The sequence below is a fragment of the Leptonychotes weddellii genome, chromosome 11 (genome assembly GCF_054177405.1).
Source record: "Leptonychotes weddellii isolate Sample4059 chromosome 11, ASM5417740v2, whole genome shotgun sequence".
In the NCBI taxonomy this organism is placed as follows: domain Eukaryota; kingdom Metazoa; phylum Chordata; class Mammalia; order Carnivora; family Phocidae; genus Leptonychotes; species Leptonychotes weddellii.
This window is the reverse complement of record NC_138379.1, coordinates 82,316,774-82,336,180: the sequence shown is the minus strand read 5'-3', so window position 1 is coordinate 82,336,180 and position 19,407 is coordinate 82,316,774. Positions and strand designations below refer to the sequence as shown.

At 51.7% G+C, this 19,407-nt stretch overlaps 1 protein-coding gene and 1 non-coding gene across 2 annotated transcripts in view; one reads left to right on the top strand and one right to left on the bottom strand.

The window, feature by feature from the left end:
- The window catches only part of LOC115944593 (uncharacterized), a 55,826-nt gene extending 53,577 nt beyond the window's left edge, over positions 1-2,249 (bottom strand). The window contains exons 1-2 of the transcript XR_014138914.1: positions 2,186-2,249; positions 875-1,012 (exon numbers count right to left, since the gene is read on the bottom strand). This is a non-coding gene — a transcript (uncharacterized LOC115944593). The remainder of the gene's footprint in view (positions 1-874; positions 1,013-2,185) is intronic.
- TMPRSS4 (transmembrane serine protease 4) overlaps positions 1-19,407 on the top strand; it is a 27,278-nt gene that overhangs the window by 1,579 nt on the left and 6,292 nt on the right. The window contains exons 2-7 of the mRNA XM_031040183.2: positions 7,325-7,358; positions 10,833-10,946; positions 13,676-13,828; positions 14,892-15,021; positions 17,397-17,498; positions 18,454-18,494. Coding sequence (XP_030896043.2) covers positions 7,325-7,358; positions 10,833-10,946; positions 13,676-13,828; positions 14,892-15,021; positions 17,397-17,498; positions 18,454-18,494 — 574 coding nt within the window. The remainder of the gene's footprint in view (positions 1-7,324; positions 7,359-10,832; positions 10,947-13,675; positions 13,829-14,891; positions 15,022-17,396; positions 17,499-18,453; positions 18,495-19,407) is intronic.

The following is a 19,407-nucleotide window of genomic DNA, read 5'->3' as shown; positions in this document are numbered from 1 at the left end:
GCCCCTCTCCTCACCTTACCTGTCATGGCTGAAGCACCCAAGACAGACGGTACTTGCCCCAGCCTGGTAAAGGCATCAAACTGCCCTATCCCCCGCTGCAGGTGGAGAGCTCACAGCCGCCTGCTGTTGGGTCGGGGAGTGGGATGCAGGTTCAGGGTCAGAGAAGCAGGGAGGCACCCTCAGAGCAGCCCCTGAGCACCTGAGCCAGCCAGTGGCCGAGCCCTGCTCTGAGCTCCGACTAGGAGCAGCCTCCGGGTCTCCTGGCTCACCGGAGAACTTTCCCCACCCATTCCCCTGGGTTTCCCCCTGGCTGTGTCCCCGGCCTAGGCAACCTAGCTGCCACCTGCCAGAGCCACAAAGGACCGGTTTATCCCATCACCGAGCAACAGTGGCATCTCTGCCTCTAAGTTTTCCCTGAGGGACCACGGGAAGCCCCCAGAGGAGCCTGAAACTGCCGCACACCAGAGCAGAGCCAGAAAGCCCCCTTACTGAGAGCCCCTGCTTCTCTCCCTTCCTCTGCACCCCAATCATCCGAGCTCTGCCCCTACTGACTTCTTTCCAGAACAAGGAAGCTCAGAGTCAGCAATGCAGAGAGGAAAAGAAAAATAAGGCCCAGGGGCAGGCTGCGTGGCAAGAAAAGCAGACAAAAGACCTGGCAAGGCCTTCTGTTCCATTGGCCTCTGTGAGCTGCCACCTCTTCTTTGCCTGGTGGAGCACCTCCTGTTTCAGTGTGGGGTTATTAACTCTCTTATCTGCTTTACCATCTCTGAAAGAGAGTTTCTAATTACCCTAGGGACCTTGAAGTTCAGAGAGGTTGAGGTGTGGGCCCAAAGGCACCCCGCAAGTCAAAAGACAAGGCAATGTGAGAACTTACACTCCCCAGGATGGTTCTTTGTGTCTTCTCTGCAGCACACTTAATCTTCATCCTCATTTAAAAATAAGAGCGCCTGGTGCCTGGGTTCATCACCCCTGAGCTAGGAGCTGTGCTAAACCCAACGGGATTCTCCAAAATCTGAAACACCAGAGACTGAGGGTAAATAAAGGAAGGAGGAGAAGAGATGAGAAATGTGCAGACCTAATGGAAGAGGGAGGAGGAAGGGATGCTAATAACAATGAAGCCCCTGCTAGGCCCAGCACTGCCCTAGGCCCTTCCCCAGACAGACTCTGGGAGGGAGGAGAGCTTACTACCCTTGCTGATGGAAGACTTGGCAGAGCCAGGAACCAAGCAGAGATGGGTTTGCCTGGGGAGCTGGGGAGGGCTGGGGAGATGCTGGGGGTAATCCCTGCATATCGATGGGGACGGGCGAGGAGGGGATGAAAACAATAGTCCACAGAGCCCAAAACCCCGGCCCCCCAAGAGCTGGATCTGCTCCTGACTTGCTCTGAGGCCACTTAATTTCCAGGAGGCTTGGTCTTCTCTTCTGGAAAATGGGGATAATTTCTCAGGGTGGTTCTGAAGATTAAATGGGACAGCATTTATGCAAGATATTGTAAGCTCTGTACTAACCCCCAAATGCAGTAGTTAATTGTTCTGCCTCCACACATGGTCTCGGATTAATGTCTTTCTGTGACCAGCGACTTTGACTGAAAAGCAGGGAGAGATGATTCTCTGAGCGAATCAGGCAATCAATAGGTGATTGTCAGCCTTCTAACACCCACCTTCTAACTTCCTCTTCCACACCCCACCCCCACCTCTTTCAGCTGGGCCCTTCTGGGCTCTGGGGGCCCAGGCATTCCTGCCCTCCCATTGTAATCCAGGAGCTTCCTTCCCAGATGAACCCTTGGGTCAGACACTGGTTGGGCTGGGCCCATGAGTCAGAGCCCCAGAGCAGACTGAATCAACACAGCAGACAGGCCTGACCCAGCCAGCAACCCAATAACACAGGAAAGGCTGGTGCCTTTGCGGGACCTGGGCTGGGCCTGGGCTGTGGCAGCTGTGGCCAAGGGCTGAGTTCAAGTTGGGGATAAACTGAGACACCTCCAACAAAGCAGAAGGCAGCACAGTAGGTGTTTCGTGGCCTCTCAAGCACCTTCCCTCCACCAACTTCAGGGCTAGACATTTCCCTGGTCTAGGGAACTAGGGAGTTGCCTGGAATGGTCCCCAGAGACCATTTCGGCTTTGCATCCTGTGATCACGGCATAGACTCACCCAGCGATAGGGGGTGGCCAGGTTCCTGGATCTTACCTGGTAAGACTCTCACCTCATCTCTCAGCCCCATCTCTCCCCCACTTCCCAGCCCCGACTCAGGATGGATTCTGGGCCGAAAGGCAACACAGCTGCTGTGCATTTCCGTCTCCACCCTGCTCAGGAAGGTAATTGATGTTGATATTCCCCAGTCGCTGCTCATAAACCTCAATGTGCCCACCTCCCTGCCCATTACCCTGAAGGCTTGTGACCTTCTGCAGCTCCCCTTCCCAGAAGTTTGGCAACCCATCATCTCTAATCTCACTGTGTTGGAGATGTTTGTCAGAGAGGCTTCAAGAAAGCCAAGGAGCAGGCCACTGGATGGAAGAACTCTGGCAGCCTGAAAAAGTAGAGCACAGGAGGATGGGAGGATAGGAGCTTGACTCCTTGGACCCCTCAGCACAGCCGGGAGACTGCTTTTTTTCTTTTTTCCTCTTTGAACCTCAGGTGCACACCACCGGATGAATCGTAATCCTGGATCCATGACATTTTCCACCACTGGCCCACACGGGGCCCCCTTGTAACTCCAGCTAGTTAGATGGCTTTAACAATGTAGTAAGCCCCCATAATTCACCACCCCAGACAAACGCTGCATCTGACCAGGGGATCCCCTGCCCTCACACCTACATTCCCTCCCCCTGCCGAGGTAGCTGGGCAAGTCTCTTATGTTTAAGAACTCAACAGATACTGATTCTACGTCTTTGCCAGGCCAGGAAATGTGCTAGAAGCCCCCTGGAAAGTAAGCCTCAACCCAAACCCCATGTTTATCATTTCCTTGCTTCCTTATGAAAAAGATTCTGTGTTACATGTAATCTTTTGGGGATTTACTTTTTACCTTAATGTTAAATTACTAATGCCCCATCCATGTGATTCTGTGGTGCCGTGGTTCATTTGTTTTGACTGCAGCATAATATTCCAATGTGTGAATGTGCCAGAGTCAGCTTCTTCAAGGCTGACCAACCAAGATATTTTCCTTAATTCTTTCACTCAACAAATATTAAATACCCACTCTAGGGGCACCTGGGTGGCTCAGTTAGTTAAGCGTCTGACTTCAGCTCAGGTCATGATCTCAGGGTCCTGGGATCGAGCCCTGTGTCAGGCTCCCTGCTCGGCGGGGAATCTGCTTCTCCTTCTCCCTTTGCCCCTCCCCCCCACTCATGCTCCTGCTCTCTCTCTCATGCTCTCTCTCAAATAAATCTTTTTAAAAATAAATAAATACTCACTCTATGCCAGGTATTGTAGGAGACACCAGGGATGCCCTAATTACCAATTAGTCACAGTCTCTGTCATTCTAGCTTGTAGTTTTGATTTAGTTCATTTTCTGTTTTTCAGGTGTGGGATGTTTTCTGTATAAGCACTATTCAGTGGGTCGCAATCGAAAACATATTAGCTAAAGGGGTACTGAGGTCACTTCTGTTTACAGATGAGGAATCAAGAAAGTGCAGGCTGTAAGCCTTTTTTGTTGCCTCTGTGTCTCGGCCTCCAGCATAATGCCAGGCCCATCAAAGGCAGTCAATATTTGCTGAATTAATAATAAACAAGAGACTTGCCCTACCTACCTCAACTAATGAGGCACATGACCACGGCAGACTCAGTGAGAAAGAATGAATTGACAGGGAAGGGCCACTCAGTGGATGCTCCTGACACCCCTCCAACCTGCCCCTCCTGCAGCCTTCGCATCTTGGCAAATACCCTCCTGCCCGCTCCCTGAAGGCCTAAGAGCATCCAGTCAGCTTATGAGGCCTGCTGCTTTGACCTTCCAAGCACGGGTATCTTTTCCCACCACCAGCCCCCTTCTCCTTCCTCTTGTCCTTGCCGCTCTTTGTTCTGTCTCTCCAACACCAAGCTTGCTCCTTCCCCCCTGGCATTCAGATCTCAGCCCAGGAGCTGTCCCTAACCACCCTGACCCCGTCCCTAGGCCTCTGGCTGTAAGTATCCAGCAGGCACTGGCTCCCATCACCCACTTCACTCTGCATGGCACTCATCGCTCCAGCTTTATCTGCTCACACCTGTCCTCCCCTCCTTCCCCCCACTCCCCACCCATCAGAGGTGAGGGCAGGGCCTGACCTGGCCTGTCTGGGCACCTCTCCCATCCTACTGCACTTATTTCTTATTTGTCTTTGAATCCACAGCTCCTAGAGCAGGGCCTTGTCAAATAGTTCATTGAATACTTAATTACGTAATGCTAACCATACTGGGTATCAGACAATTGGGATCCTTTTCAGCCTTGAACCTGACTGAGTCAGACAAAAGAATTTTGTAAACTCTTACACGATGACTGTGTGTAGATTAAATACTGTTGAGGGGGCGCCTGGGTGGCTCAGTCGTTAAGCGTCTGCCTTCGGCTCAGGTCATGATCTCAGGGTCCTGGGATCGAGCCCCGCATCGGGCTCCCTGCTCAGCCAGGAGCCTGCTTCTCCCTCTTCCACTCCCCCTGCTTGTGTTTCCTCTCTAGCTGTCTCTCTCTCTGTGTCAAATAAATAAATCTTTAGAAAAAAAAAATAAATAAAAATAAATAAATAAATACTGTTGATACTATTATTACCTAACTCGGCAACCACTGCAACGCAGTATTGTAGGACTTGTTCTCATCTTTACCCCGGAAACAGTCCCTCCTCCAGGCCCTGGAGATGGCAAAGGAAAGGTGGCTAGGAAAGATCCACAGGGCAGAGCCCAGAGTCCCGTTCCATTTAATAGCATCTATCTGGTCTTTCCTGAGTAAAGTCCAGTGCAAAACTCTGAGGACTCAAAGGCCACAAGAAACAAGGACAACTGCGCAGTAGAAAGTTCTGCAGCAAATGCTGGGGGGCCCAGGAGGGAAGGGAGCTCGCCTATGTGAGCCAGGCCTTCCCACTACATAGCTCACTTAAACCTCACAGTAGCACTGTGAGGTAAGTACCAGCTTCCCCACTTTACAGAGGGAGAACATGAAGCTCAGAGAGGTTAACCCTCTCACACCCAAGACTCACAATTAATAAGACACAGAACCTGTATTCCAACTCAGCCCCCAGAGACTCCAGGGCCCGCTGTCTCTGGAACATCCCCGAGCCGCCCAAGGCCTCATGCCACCAAAGGACAATGCCAGGCACGTCCCTCCAGTGGATTACAGAGTTTGGAAGGAAAGGAAGGAGCTCCTTCTCCCAATGATTATGTCTGCCACACTCAGCCATGGAAGCAAACACCCCGGGATGCCCCCCCTCCCCGCTGCCACCAACCAGACCTAATCTGGGACACCCACCCAGGGGTTAGAAGAAGCCCTGTCACCCCCAAATGGGACTCAAAAACTTCCCAGGCGGAAACGTTCAGGGTCCTGCAGCTCCTCCACCTACCAGTGGCACCATCGTGACCTCAGCACCACGGACAGCCAAGTCCCAGAATGGAGACCCAGACCCCAGGCAGGCCTGCCGCTCACCCAGCCCCAGGACTCCAGCTCCTGTAGCAGCTGGAAAGGGAGCAAAGAGAAGAGAGCTTTCTGGGAGGCACGAGAGTGAGGCATGAGCCTTGGCAGTCCCCTCCCCTTACTCTTTGCTTTGCAGGCAAGGGGGCGAATGGACTTCGTATGTGAGCCTTGTGTGCACGGCTCCTGTTTGTGACCCTATGTGGCTGTGTGTGTGCTGAGCGCACACACGCAGTGGTGTAACTGGAAGAACAGAGGCTTGTGTTTGTGTATGTGTGTCCATGGTGACCTAAGAGTACACCTGCAGAAGTACCATAGTGCTCTGGTAGGGTTTTGTCTTTGTTTGCTCTGTTAAGGATAACATACATTCAATAAAGCACTCGAATCTAAAGTGTACCCCCCAGTGAATATTAAACATATGTACCCCCATGTAACCAACACTTAGATCAAGGACAACTTGATATATATATATAAGTTTTCCAACATTCCAGAAGTTTCCATTGTGCTGCTTCCAATAACTGCCCCACTTCCCCAGTGGTAATCACTATTCTGACTTGCATCGCCATAGATTAACTTTACCTTTTAAAATCTCTATATATGAAATCATACAGAGCATACTCTTTTGTGTCTACTTTCTTTCCTTCATTATTATGTCTATGAGATTCATCCCCATAGGTCATTGCACTTTAGCACTAGGTTATGTTGGTCTATTGTTAAAATATACTCCATCATATGAATATACCACAATTTATCTACTCCACCAGTGATGGACATTTGGGTTTTTCCAATTTTTAGCTATTATGAATGCAGTTACTACAAATATTTGTGTACAGATATTTCACTAGACACGTGCACTCATTTCTCCTGGCTAATTCCTGGGTCACAGAATCCTAGAATAGCCACATAGTTAGATTTAGCAGATTCAGCTAGGCCGTTTCCCAAAGTATCTGTACTAATTTATACTCCTGACAACAGTGTATAAGAGTTCCAATATTCCACATCCTCATCAACACTTAGTATTGTCAGTCTTTTTAATTTTAGCCATTCAGGTGTCTACGCAGAGATATCTCATTGTGGTGTCAATTTGCATTTGCCTGATGAGCAATGATACTGAGCATCTTTTGGCACAGATTGGCCATTGAAGTACCCCTTTTGTGAAGTGTCCAAGTTTTTACAGAACTAAGACATCTATAAAAGTAGACAAATAGTTGACCAAAACAGACGGCTGAGCAGAATCATTCTAAGAAACTCAGTAATACAACAACCCAGCAGCCTAACATTTCCACAATTGCTAACTAGTTGTTACAATTAGTAAGCTAGTTGTACCAGGTAATATAGATGCATAACTGCATTTTATGTATATATGTGTGTGTGTGTGTGTGTGTGTAATATATATACACGTATTTTATTATTTGACAGAAAGAGAGACAGTGAGAGAGGGAACACAAGCAGGGGGAGTGGGAGAGGGAGAAGCAGGCTTCCCGCTGAGCAGGGAGCCTGATGCGGGGCTCGATCCCAGGACCCTGGGATCATGACCTGAGCCGAAGGCAGACGCTTAATGACTGAGCCACCCAGGAGCCCCTGAATTTTATATTTTGAGCCAGTGAGATATCACTGAGCCCCCCAACTTAGATTCAGCAGAGAGAAGGGGATGCAAATAAGAACCAAGAGCCTCCCCTGGGTCCTTAGCCCCAGCCTGAGAGGTTCCCTCACTCAACTCACTGTTTTTCCTTCAATTGCAGGATCCTGACAGCAATCAACCCCTGAACAGCCTTGGTAAGCTCAGGTCCAGCTCTGCCTTGTCCACCTCAGCCTCCAAGTTTCAACCAGTTACCAAATAGATACTATACCCCTCTTGCATGGCCCTCACCACCACCACCGAGGGCTAAATGCTGTGGAAGATCTCCAACCACCCACCCATTCATCATTCAACAAAAATGTATTAAGCAACTGTAAGGTCCAGGATAATTCTAGAAGTAGGAAGCATGGTCTCCAGGGAAATAAGACCAACAAACCTAAAACCCCAAGAGCAGTGATTCTCCAACTCATTCATTCAGTTACTCACTTTCTTATTCATTCAACAACTCTGAGTGCGCCACGTGCCAGGTTCTGGGTTAGACACTGGACTAAAACAGGAAGTAAGAAAGCCAGAGTCCCTGCCCTCACGGAGTTGCCAGTCTGACCACTTCCATGGAACATGCTGGACAAAGGTATTTTCCCTGGTAGACTAGAAAATGATAGTGTTTGCCTGATTTACAGGAGAAGAATAATTTAACAGATAAAGTGTTCCCAAATTTAAGGTTTTGGTTTTTTTCCCCTCCCATTCCATTTTGTTAAACCACTGAGAGCTATTCCTGATGATAGCCTGCTGGATCAGCAAAGCACAAACTAATATGACAGATCCACAAGGAAATAACCAATCCCACTTACTTCAACAATTTCAGGGCCCCACGTTAATAATGATCACAAACAATGTAATCTTCCGCAAGTAAGATGGTGCCTAGTTTATGCTCTGGAATTCGATAGACCAGTAGACCCCTGTGTCCCCAGAGAACACCAGACATCCAAGAGCTCCACCACCCGAGTAAGCCTGAGAACCACCAAACCAGAAAACAAGTTAGATTTGCTACCAATGCCAACATGAAGGGAGCTCGAGGAGCGATCAGTGCCAAGCGATCAGAGATAATAGCGTCATGGGGTCAGGCAAGCTTTGACAAAGTCCCCACAGGAGTAAACTATCACGAAACAGAAGGAAGTAATGAGGGTTTCAGTGGTGAAGGGACGAGCAGGAGCAAAGGTTCAAAGACGGGAATGAAGGCAGGTGCACAAGGACCAGGGCAGAAACTGCCCGTGTGGCACTGAGGACCGGCGAGGATTAGCAGTGGGAAGTCCACATGGCCCCAAATCCCACTGGCTTTGCAAGTCTGGAGAAGAGTGTGGTCTAGATCCAGAAGTCACGGAGGGTTCTCAGGCAGGGATGTGACAGGATGACAGCAATACGCTGGGAGGCTCTGTCCTGCAGTGGTGGGCAGGACCGGCTGGAGGAAGGAACAGGGGCAGGCAGGGAGGCTCTTCACAAAGCTCATGGTGGCTTTGTCAACTTTACGTACGAAACGTAAACCAAGAAAACCCTACCCTTCCTGATGCTATTCTCCCTGAGGACATCAGGGAGGCAGAGACATGGGGACCTGGAGAGGGGAACCCCTCGAGGGGCTCCCAAGAAGTGATGCACCTCTGAGAAAACCAGCCCACCTCACACCCCCAGCGGAAGGTGCTCAATAAATAAATCATGCATGAAGGAGGAATGGACAAAATGTCGCCATGTCCACGGCCACGGGACAGAGGACAGCTCTGTACACTGACTGCTGGAACCTTCAAACCGTACCTGCTAAGATTGAGAAGCTCCCTGGTGCCTGCTCCTGCCCCTGATGGGCAACACCAGCCCACACCCCACAGGCCTGTGCTTTGTGCCTGAGGCTTAAACTCTCCTGAGGAGACGAAACATTTCCTACGCTTTCCCTTTCAACAATGATACCAGCACTTCCTGAGCACCAGTCTATGGCTGGATGCCATTCTCTGCTTTTGAAGAGCTGAGGAAGGCGATGGAGACAGACATATAACCCAGCCCTCATTCAAGCCAGGAAACGAGACCTGTAACAAAGACGGAAAGGAGGTGCTTAAGAGATCAAGCAAAGAGCGATGCATGTATTCACTCGACAAATACCTGCTGAAGCACCTAGGACTCAGCAGTGACAGAAGACGAAGATGAAGAAGAAGAAGAAGACAAAGACGAAGAAGAAGAAGACAAAGAAGAAGAAGAAGACGAAGACGAAGACGAAGAAGAAGAAGAAGGGAAAAATTCCTTATCTTCATAGAGTCTTCATTTCAAGCAAGGATGGGAGGAAATGGAAAATATATATAATACATAAAATACAGAGTATGTTAAGAGCTGATGTTTTTTAAAATGGGGAAAGAGGACAGGAAATACTGGAAGATTATCTTTTAAAAAGGGAGGTCAAGAAGGCCTCACAAGGAAGGTGACAGACCAAGCCATGGGGAGGTGAGGGAAAGAAAGCTGACCTATCGCCTTCCAGGGACTCAAGGCTGCCAGACTTCCTGCCCTAGCTCGCCCTGGAGAAGTTCCGTGCACCTGCCGCAGCTTATTGCCTGCAAGGAGAGGGGATGCAAGAGGACCTATCTCGGGTACTTCCTGAGAATTTAACTTTTCAAATCCTGGCCCTGGTACCATCTCCTTGGATAACCATATGAAAAAGACAATATAGTTATTATTACCTCTGTTTTAGGCATCTCTAGGCTCCTACCCGGTCTCCCTATCCCCAAACTCTTGTTCCCATCCACCTCCTTCCTGATGAAAGATTCACCTTTCTAAATATGAAGGTGATCACATCTCTTTACTGCTCAAAGCTTCCCATGGCTCCACACTGCCTTCCCCGTAAAATCCAAATTCCCGGCATGGTGTTCAAGACTCTCCACAGACTGACGCTGCCAGTCCTCCCTCCACAATACGCACTTGCTCACGTTACATCTCAGGAGCACACGAGGAGCTCACAGTCAACACCCCCAGGCCTCTGCCCAGCTGGTCCAGCCCCACCCCACCCCATCACCACCTACAGAGGCCCATTTAAGTGTTTTGGTGGTGTCTGGTGGTCCTGGCAACTCTGTCCTCGTGTGCTTCTTCCCCCAAACTGGCATCTCCTTAAAGATGAGGACCATTCTAGGGACTCACCATCTGCTGAGCTGAGTTGGAGATGGAGGCCCTTAGGATGTGTTCATTCACAAGCATGTACCAGGGCTCTACGAAGCATGGAATGCGTTGGAGGTCCCTGCCCTCAAGCTTACAGTTTAACCAAAAGATAAGTCAGAAAAGAGGATAAATGATAGTAAAGTAAATGAGTACTTGCCTCTCCCGGGGCAGACGCAGGGCAGACCCGACAGGGTGAAACATTGCAGAATAGGCTAAGTCAAGACAAGGAGAGGACACCATGGTCTGGAGTCTCCTTTGAGGGGCACAGGTGAAAGATGGATAAGCCTGGGTAAGCGAAGGAGGGGGGGTGACCATGCACTGTTGAAGCTAAGCCCAGTCTGCAGGAATAAAACCCCAGCGCTAAGCAAAACTGTACCCAAAGCATTCTGCGGCTCAGCACCAGGGCCAGAGGGCAGGGAGGCTGTGGGCCTTGGCAGGGGCGGGCTCCAAGTGCTGACTGCAGGCTCTCTCCCTCCGCCTCACAGACGTCACCCCCCTGCGCAAACCTCGCACTCCCCTGGAAACCTTCAAAAAGGTTGGCATCCCCATCATCGCAGCACTGCTGAGCCTGGCGACCATCATCATCATGGCTGTCCTCAGTAAGTGGCAGCCCCCACCCCTACCCTCACCCCCTCATTACTGCCCCCACCTCCCCTTCATCCCCCACAGGAAACGGCAGCTGCCACCTCCTCTCCAAGCCCAACCTTACCCTTCACCCTTGCACCCAGCAGCCACAGGCAGGTGAGCTGCAGAAAGCTTTGTGTGACATGCGTCCACCCCCTGCTCTGAAGAGAGCCTTCCTCCAAGAGTGAAGGGGGGAGGTGAACGCAGCCCCCACCTACCCCAGATGATCTCTACCACAGGGAAAGCACAGCTGCACACGGTACAAAGCCACGCAGGCAACCGGCCAGGGCGGCCGCGCCCCTGCCTCCTTAGTCAGGCATCTGCAGACACCAGAGCAGCCCTACCGGCTATAAGAGCGGGGAGCCTTTCCACCTGTGAGAGAGGGACACAGACGGGGGGCACACGGGAAGCCACCCAGGCGCGTGCGCACGCACGCACACACACACACTGCCCGTAGCTCTGTCTTCCTCCCTGCCAGTGCCTGAGACCCAGTGAGCAGGCCACTCAGCGACAAAGAGTGAACTGAATGACCCACCGTGCCCACCATCCCGGTCTCCACTCCCACTCCTGTGACTGTCCTTGCCTTCCCCTCCCCCACAGTCACAGCAGGCTACTGACGGCACTCTCAGGGTGGGGAGCAGGGCCCAGCGGACCAGGCTAGCAGTCGGGACACCTGGGTGAGGATCTCGGCACAGCCCCTTGCTGTGTGACCTTGAGTAAGTCCTTTGACCTCTCTCAACTTCAGTCTCCTCTGTAAAACATCCTGTCTCTCCCAGAGGGATATCGGAGATAATGTAAAACACCTGGATGAAAATTAGGTCGTGCCCAAGTGTGGGTCACCGGACAGGGTGCAGAGATGTGACCAAGGCCATACACAAAAGCATGTGTTTGCTAACGGGGTAGCACGGGCCCTTGAGGAGCTGCACTTGGAACCACGATGGCATTTCCCCAGCAACAGCCACCGCGCACTCCCAGATCACTGGGCCCAAACCCTCCCCCTCCACTTGAGCATCTAGGCTCAAAGAGGACTGGCAGTTAGAGACAGCTGGGACGGGCCCCCCGGGACCCAGACTGAACGAGTCCCTTTCCATCTGTGGCAATGGAAATGCAGATCCACGACACAAACACCACCCAGATCCCGGAGAGTCCCACTGAGCTGTGAGATGCGGATTTCTTCCTGACCTTGGCTGGCCCTTGGCCCTGGGTTTGCAGCAGCATAAGCACAGCTGCCGTCCTAAGCCTGTTCTATTTAGGCTAATATGAAGGAGAGCTTGCTTTCTCTGAGCCTGTGCCCTGCCACACTGGAGAGAGGAGAAGGGGCCAAGATTCATCCAGGGCATGCCCGGGCAGGCAGTGGTGCATGATTCAGAAGTGGGGTCTCCCCATCCCACAAGGTCCTGTGTGGCTTCCATGCCGTGGGCCCCCAGGTTCTGCAACCAGAGAAGGTCATTTGAGCCTCCATCCCAGGCAAGGCTCCCTCAACTTTTTGGCTTCTGGGGTCTCAACTGGTGATACTATGTCCTGGCTTTGTCCCAAGAGGCTAGAGTGAGCCTGCCTTACCCTAGCTCCTGACCATGAACCAAACTCTGAAGGTCTAGGAAAGATTCAGCCTGCTTCTTCTCCTGTGCTCCCTCACACCAGGGGCATCCGGGCCAGCAGACCCCATCTCGAAGCCCCTCAGGGAAGGCATGGAGAGGCAGCAAAGAGCTTTGGAGTTAGACAGACCCTGACTGGAATTCTGGCTCTACACATAAGTGCTGTGTGGCCTTGGGAAATAAACCCCAACTGTGTAAATCTCAGTGTCCCCCACTTATAATGTGAGTTCATCATGACCCCAGCCACCTCAGGTTGTTGTCAGGATTACACAAGGCAGTGCATGGGAAGCTCTCAGCAGTGACCAGCGAGGCCACCGTCAGACTTACCACTGTCACTTGCAGGGCTAGCCAGGAGCGACACTGGACAGCAGGAGGGGGCTTCGGGCTAGGGGAGGGTTCAGTTAGGCAGGGGGGTCTCTTCCGACCAGGAGCCTTTAGGAATGTGAAGTATTCATTCGCTGAGGAGTCACAAACTAGACTCAGTCCCGTCAGCCCAAGGCAGCAAAGGAGCAACAGAATTTGAAAGCAGCAGGCCGAAGACAAAACACAACACGCCGCCAAGCCCTTCAGGGATCTCTCAGCCCCAGATCAAAACACCTAGTTCTAGAATAGCACTCGGTGGTTACAAGACACTCACGGCCACCAGCTCACCAAACGTTCTCAACCACCTCACCCCACTGTACAGATGAGAAAACCGAGGCCCTGGGAGGGGATGTGATGGGTCTAAAGTCACACGAGAGGCGGCAGGGCCAGCGCTGTCGTCTTTGGGCTCCAGGCCCCGTGTTGTCTATTCGTTACCAGAGGCACTGTGCCTGCACCGGGAGGATGAGGCCAGTGGGGGCTGTTTCTAAATTTCTCCTGCACACTCTCTCGCTTGATGCCTCAGCCATCTTGTAGGTATGGGATAGGTGTTACTTTACAGATCAGGAAACTGAGGCTCAGGACCAAGTACCCAGGCTACCAAGTGGCGTCACTGCGTCTGGAGCCCTCATCTGCCTGTCTTGAAGCCCAGCATGTTTTCAGGGAAACACAGCCTCTCCCACCCACCCCGGGGGCTGCCTGCTTGACCTTCAGCCCTGTCTGCCCCCCTCCCTGCCCCTGCCTTCCAGTCAAGGTGATTCTGGACAAATACTACTTCCTCTGCGGGCAGCCTCTCCACGTCATCCCGAGGAGGCAGGTGTGTGACGGCCAGCAGGACTGTGCCTCCGGGGAGGACGAGCAGCTCTGTGTCAAGACCTTCCCCGATGGGTCCCCAGTGGCAGGTGAGTCTAGGGGCTGGAGGCACTGGGGGAGTTGGCACAGCAGGAAACCAGCTCAGGTCCCCCTTGATCCACTGCACAGCATCTGCCAAATGACTTGTCAGTTTCCATCCCTACTGTAAGATTCTTAAGAACAACAGGACTAGGGCCCCGGTACTTACCATGTAGCAAATACTCAGTGAATATGATGAACAAATGCGGACCAGAAGGGACAGGAAATTGTAACATAGCCTGCCCCGTTCTGCTACACCGGGGTGGGACTGAGGCAGGCGGCTGGATTGGATGACCCTGGGGAGTTCCCTCCTTTCTGTGAAATCTGTTCTTTCAAGGGGACTAGAAAAGTGAGTGTCAAGCCGTCAACCAGCTACTGATCTTTCTATTCATTAGGTGTTTATTGTAGCCTCCTATGTAACAAGACTGAGCTAGGTCCTTCAAAGCAATAGGAGATGTTTCCAACAAAAACTCATCTTCTTTCTTGGCCGGGGCTGGCCCAGCTTCACCCACCTAGTACTTGGGCTCTGGAGAGAAAGGACAGCCCAGGAGATGGGTGTTGGGGGGTTTTGAGGGGCAGGACTAAGTGACTTCTTGCATATATCTTTTTTTTTTTTATCAGTAGTCAAATGCCTATGGGCACCTGCCATCCTACTGCCAAAAGTACCTCCCTCTCAACCTCCTCCCTCTGACCTCACATGGAAAAGGAGCTAGGTTCCTCACTGAGAAGTCCCCCAGGCCAGGCAAGCTGTGTGGACCATGGCTAGAGTCACCATAGACCACCAAAACTGGTATCTCTAAGAATAAAATAGAGAGCTGCTGGTAATTGTGCCAGGACAACAGGTCCACAAGGAGGTTGTTCCCAGGACATCTGGTCACCCTGGCTACCATAAAAATGAAGCTCAGTCAGGCGAAGCCAAATGGAAGAACTTACCCCGAGGCTGAAAGGATTGGTGTTCTATGATGCTCTAGGGCCTGGGTGTAGGGAGGTTGTGCTGGTCCCATGATGAATTCTGAGGGAGATGGGCCAGACAGGCCCCTGCCCTGCAACTGACCCAGGTTCTCCCCCTCGCAGTCCGCCTCTCCAGGGACCGATCCACCCTGCAGGTGCTGGACCCGGCCACACAGAGCTGGGCCTCTGCCTGCTTCGACAACTTCACAGAAGCTCTGGCCAAGATAGCCTGTGGGCAGATGGGCTATGACAGGTACCTGGCCCCAGCCTCCAGAGGCTGTCCCCTCGTCCCTATGACCTCCTCCCTTCTTCCCCCTTTCCTTCCTCCCTTCCTAAAAATATAAATACTGGAGTCAGACAGAACTGCCCTTGAACCTGAGCACTTTCACATACAAGCAACGTGAAGGTCAATCTCCTAAGCCCCAGTTTCCTCAAGGAAAGGGTTAATTGGGGCAAGCACTGGCAATGTCATAGGACAGTTATCAGGTGCAGCGAGAGAATATAAGCCTCACCACACACCCCCAACACACAGTGCTGGCTCCTCAAGACCCTCACTCTTTCACGGCTCTGCAAGAAGACACCCTGTCCCAGAGTGTAATATTTACTTCTTCAATGTCCCATTGGTTAAAATTCAGCTTAAACAAACCTGATTACATTGGCGCCCCATCAGCAATCCCAGCTCTCTCAGCAAATTTCTAAAGCAGCTCCAAATCTTCAGTGGATCAAGAGTTATGTAATCGTAAGGGTGATTTGCATGCTGTGTTTATATTCATTTGATCTTGGCAAAAACCACAAAGGTAGTTATTACTGTATCTATTTTAGAAATAGGTTCAGGGAAGATAAGTAACTTGCTTCGGCAGGAGCTGGGAGGAAGAGGCTTGGGGTCTGTGCCCAAGACCCCTTAATTCCTAGGCATCAGGAGTTCTAGCAATGTCTCTGTTTCTAGTTTGGGTAATTCTCTCCTCCCCCAAGGCTTTCCCTATAAAGGGAGGAGAGGTACGGCCACCGATCACTCACAGAGCCTAACCAGAGAGGAGGGAAAATACCCATTTATTCAGCTGCAGAGTGGGGTAGGTTCCCAAGGACTCTCCCTGGCAAGCCCCCAAGGACTCTAAGAAACTGGACATGCAGACACTGTCAATCAATCACAGAACTTTCTCCCATCCACCCCTAAAAAGCAGCCTCCAGGTTCTTTTTCAATAAATGCTCCCAGCAGCATTACTAATCCATCAGACCTTTTGGCCCCCTCTGCTCTCTGGTTATCAGGTCTTTACTGCTCAATACCTGCCGTGGGACGCAACCCTGGACAGGCCACCTCTGCCTCCTTCATTTTTGAGGAGAGGTGGGAAGGCACGCCCTGGCCCTGCTCTTCCTTCCCCCACCCCACCCCCAGCAGCCACCCGGCCGGCCCAGCCTCCCCTGCAGCCAGCCCCTCCCCTCCACGGCAGTCCAGCCACTGCGGCGTCAGGGGTGCCCAGCTCCCAGCTCCACGGGCTGCAGCTGCCTTACGCAACCAAGGTGTCTCTGGGGCTTCTTAAGGTAATAGGATCCTGGAATTTCTGTCCTTCCGGAGTGCACTAACGCACCAAACCAGCTGGCTTCTTGAGTTCTACAGAATCAAAGCTAGTCAGAGCTTACCTTTCCGGGGACTGTCCGTTTCCACCACTGTCCCTCCTTCCGGGTCTGAAGTTTCTCTATTTTCCTTCCTCCACCTAGATAAGAAGCCCTTCTTGTCCCAGGACCATAAAACCCGAGATGGTTCAAGGTGGGAGGGGCTCTGGAGATTATCCGGTCCACCTCTCATTTTACAGAGGGAGAAACTAAGGCTTAAGGAAACCCGGAGAAGGGCGTGACCTGTCAAGGTTACACATCAAGCTAGTGTCAGAGGCAGGACAAGCGCCTCCATCTCCAGGGCTCTGAAACCCAGCACCGCCACACTCACGCCCTTCTAGGTGTACCTGGGCCCACCCGGTGTGCGGGATCCTGGCCCAGAATGTGAGAGCATCAGTGGCCAGTCAGCCAGTGCCTCAGTCAACCTGAGCCCTGCACACAGAGCCAGGACTAGCATGGCTGGATGGGGAAGGACAGGACAATCAGAACAATGGGATGAATCAGGGGAGCCTTCCTGGAGGAGCAAAGACTTAAAGCCAAGGTTTGAAAGAAGACAAACATGGATCAGTGGAGAGAAAGAGGGAGGGTGGTCCAAGGGAGAGACTCTCTGGACTCATGTGAAGATTGATCTCGTCCTGTCCTATCTCCAAGGGAGCCATAAATGCACCCCCACTACCCAATTCAGCCCACATGCCTTGTTCAGAAAACCAAATATCCACCTTCCAGTTCCCTGGCTGTGAATCAGAAAAAAAAAAAAAAAAAAATGCTGGGACATTTGAAATAGGGCTACAACTGGGAGTTAAGAAAACATGTCCCTAAAATTTGTCCAGAGCTCTGGGGAAGCAAGAGCATCCACATCAGCATCGTGCCCAGAGCCAAGTCCTAGGACACGTTCTTTCCCACTGCAGCTCCTGGAAGTGGGAACTACTCCCCCCATCTTCTTCTAACATCCTGCCCTACCTCACATCTCTCTCTCTCTCTCTCTCTCTCTCAATCTCTCTCCCCCAACGTGAGCAGCAAACCCACCTTCAGAGCTGTGGAGATCGGCCCAGACCAAGATCTGGATGTTGTTGGAATCACAGAGAACGGCCAGGGGCTTCAGGTGCAAAACCTAAGTGGGTAAGTGAGAGGACACCTCCTGGCCCACAAGAGGCTCACAATGGAGGCTGCCATCAGGGCTGTAGGCAGCTACCCTGAGCAGGTGCAGCAAGGGGAATATAAGCCAGACCACAAGAAGAACTCCAGGCCATGCAGACTGTCAGATACCAAGAACTAGAGAATCAGATTTCTGAGAGGTTTTCTGGGTTGACTCCCTTTTTTATATAAAACAGACAGCTGGACAAAGTGTGCTGTCCATATGTTGTTGGTGGCCGTGTCATCCAAGAGTAAAACCAAAAATTTTCCTACCACTTTATGCTCCCGATTAAACCCAATAAGGCAAGATTCCAAAGGCCACTTTGTCCTTCCCAGCCACTCACCCAGGCCAGAGTAAGACCTCTCCACGTTCCCAGCTCTCCAGAGAAAAGGCCACATGGCCTTTGGCAGCGGTCTGTTCCTCTGCCTCCCCACTGTGCATGAGAGCTCAGCAGCTAGATAAAAATGGTCACACTGCAGCAGAGAGCCCCGAAAAAGATTCTGGCTCCCCAGCATTTGGGGATGCTGCTGAGGGCTGCTTATTCACCAAAGAGTAAATCTTAAAAAGGACCAAGATGGTAGCAGAAGGATCGTGTGCCTGTAATTCCACCGAAATCCCACTTTTTGTCCATCTGGAAAGCCCACAGTGTAACAGACATTATTCCAGGCTCAGCTCTCTTCCACTCCAGGATGCCAAGGTCTTGGGTTGGGCTCTGACACAGGCAGGGCCCAGCACACAGTGGGTGCTGAACAGCAGGGGCGTTGAACCCAAACCAATCGAATCACAATGAACTAAGTGGCCATACCGTTTCTATACAGCCCCCCAGGACGTGGGTTCCAGATTTCCCAGGTGTTGGGAGGGGGGCTGGGGTCAACAGGGCTAGGGGACCGGAGTCCTTGCCTCCCACAGAAACCACAAGGTCCTGTGTCTCCCTTCCAGACCCTGTCTCTCGGGCTCCCTGGTCTCCCTGCACTGCCTTGGTGAGTATGTCCCATCTCTGAGGGTTTGGGCCGTGGGCCAGCAATGAGCAGGGAGAAAGACCTTCATCCTCATTCTTAAATCTCTCAGACTCTTAAGTTTCTCTCTGTTTTGTCCCAAACTAAACTTCCCTGGGCCTTGGGTCTGTAGGGCAGTGCTCCTTCAAGTGGGGGACATTAAGAACTCTTTAGTACCATCCACACACAACCCCACAACCGAAGCAGAGAGCTGGCAGGGAACAGAAAACTGGAAAGGATAGAACTGGGCCTCCACGCCCTCCCACCCTGGTCAGGCCCGCAAGGCCTCCTCTGTCAAAAGTGTGCTCAGTTATCCAAGACCAGAGCATTCAGTTTAGCAAAAAAACAGTTAGACTGTGTCTAGCTCTGTCAGGCACACTAGTGGGAAGTAGAAAATACCAGACAAGTCAAAGAATTGACCACTCTCCTCAGGAACTTATAACAGAGATAGAGAGCAGCAAGAGAGAAATGCGAGGTCACAGGTGGGAGGTGCCGGACTGAGTAGCGCTCACAGCTGACCTGCCGCAGAGAGACCCAGGCACCAGTCCCACTGGCTTCCAGCATGATCTTGAGTAATTCACCTGACCTTTCTGAGGTTCCTCTTCCCAAGAAGCCCTTTTGTCCAACTGCCCCAGAGGATGCAGCTCTTACAGAGGAGATCAGAAGAGAAGACAAGCTCTGTGACCCAGCTTGTCCTCCCAGCCTTGTGGAAGAACTGACCAGAGCCTGCCACGCTGGCCAGACACTGGACGGGCTGAGTGGAACAAGGCCATCATCACTGCCTTTGCCATTGGGCAGTACATAGGCTTCCCCGTTGGATGTTAAGACTTCTTGTCATTATCATGTGACGCCCACAATCCCTCGTGTGTGGGGACAGACACACGGTGGCCAGCCAGTG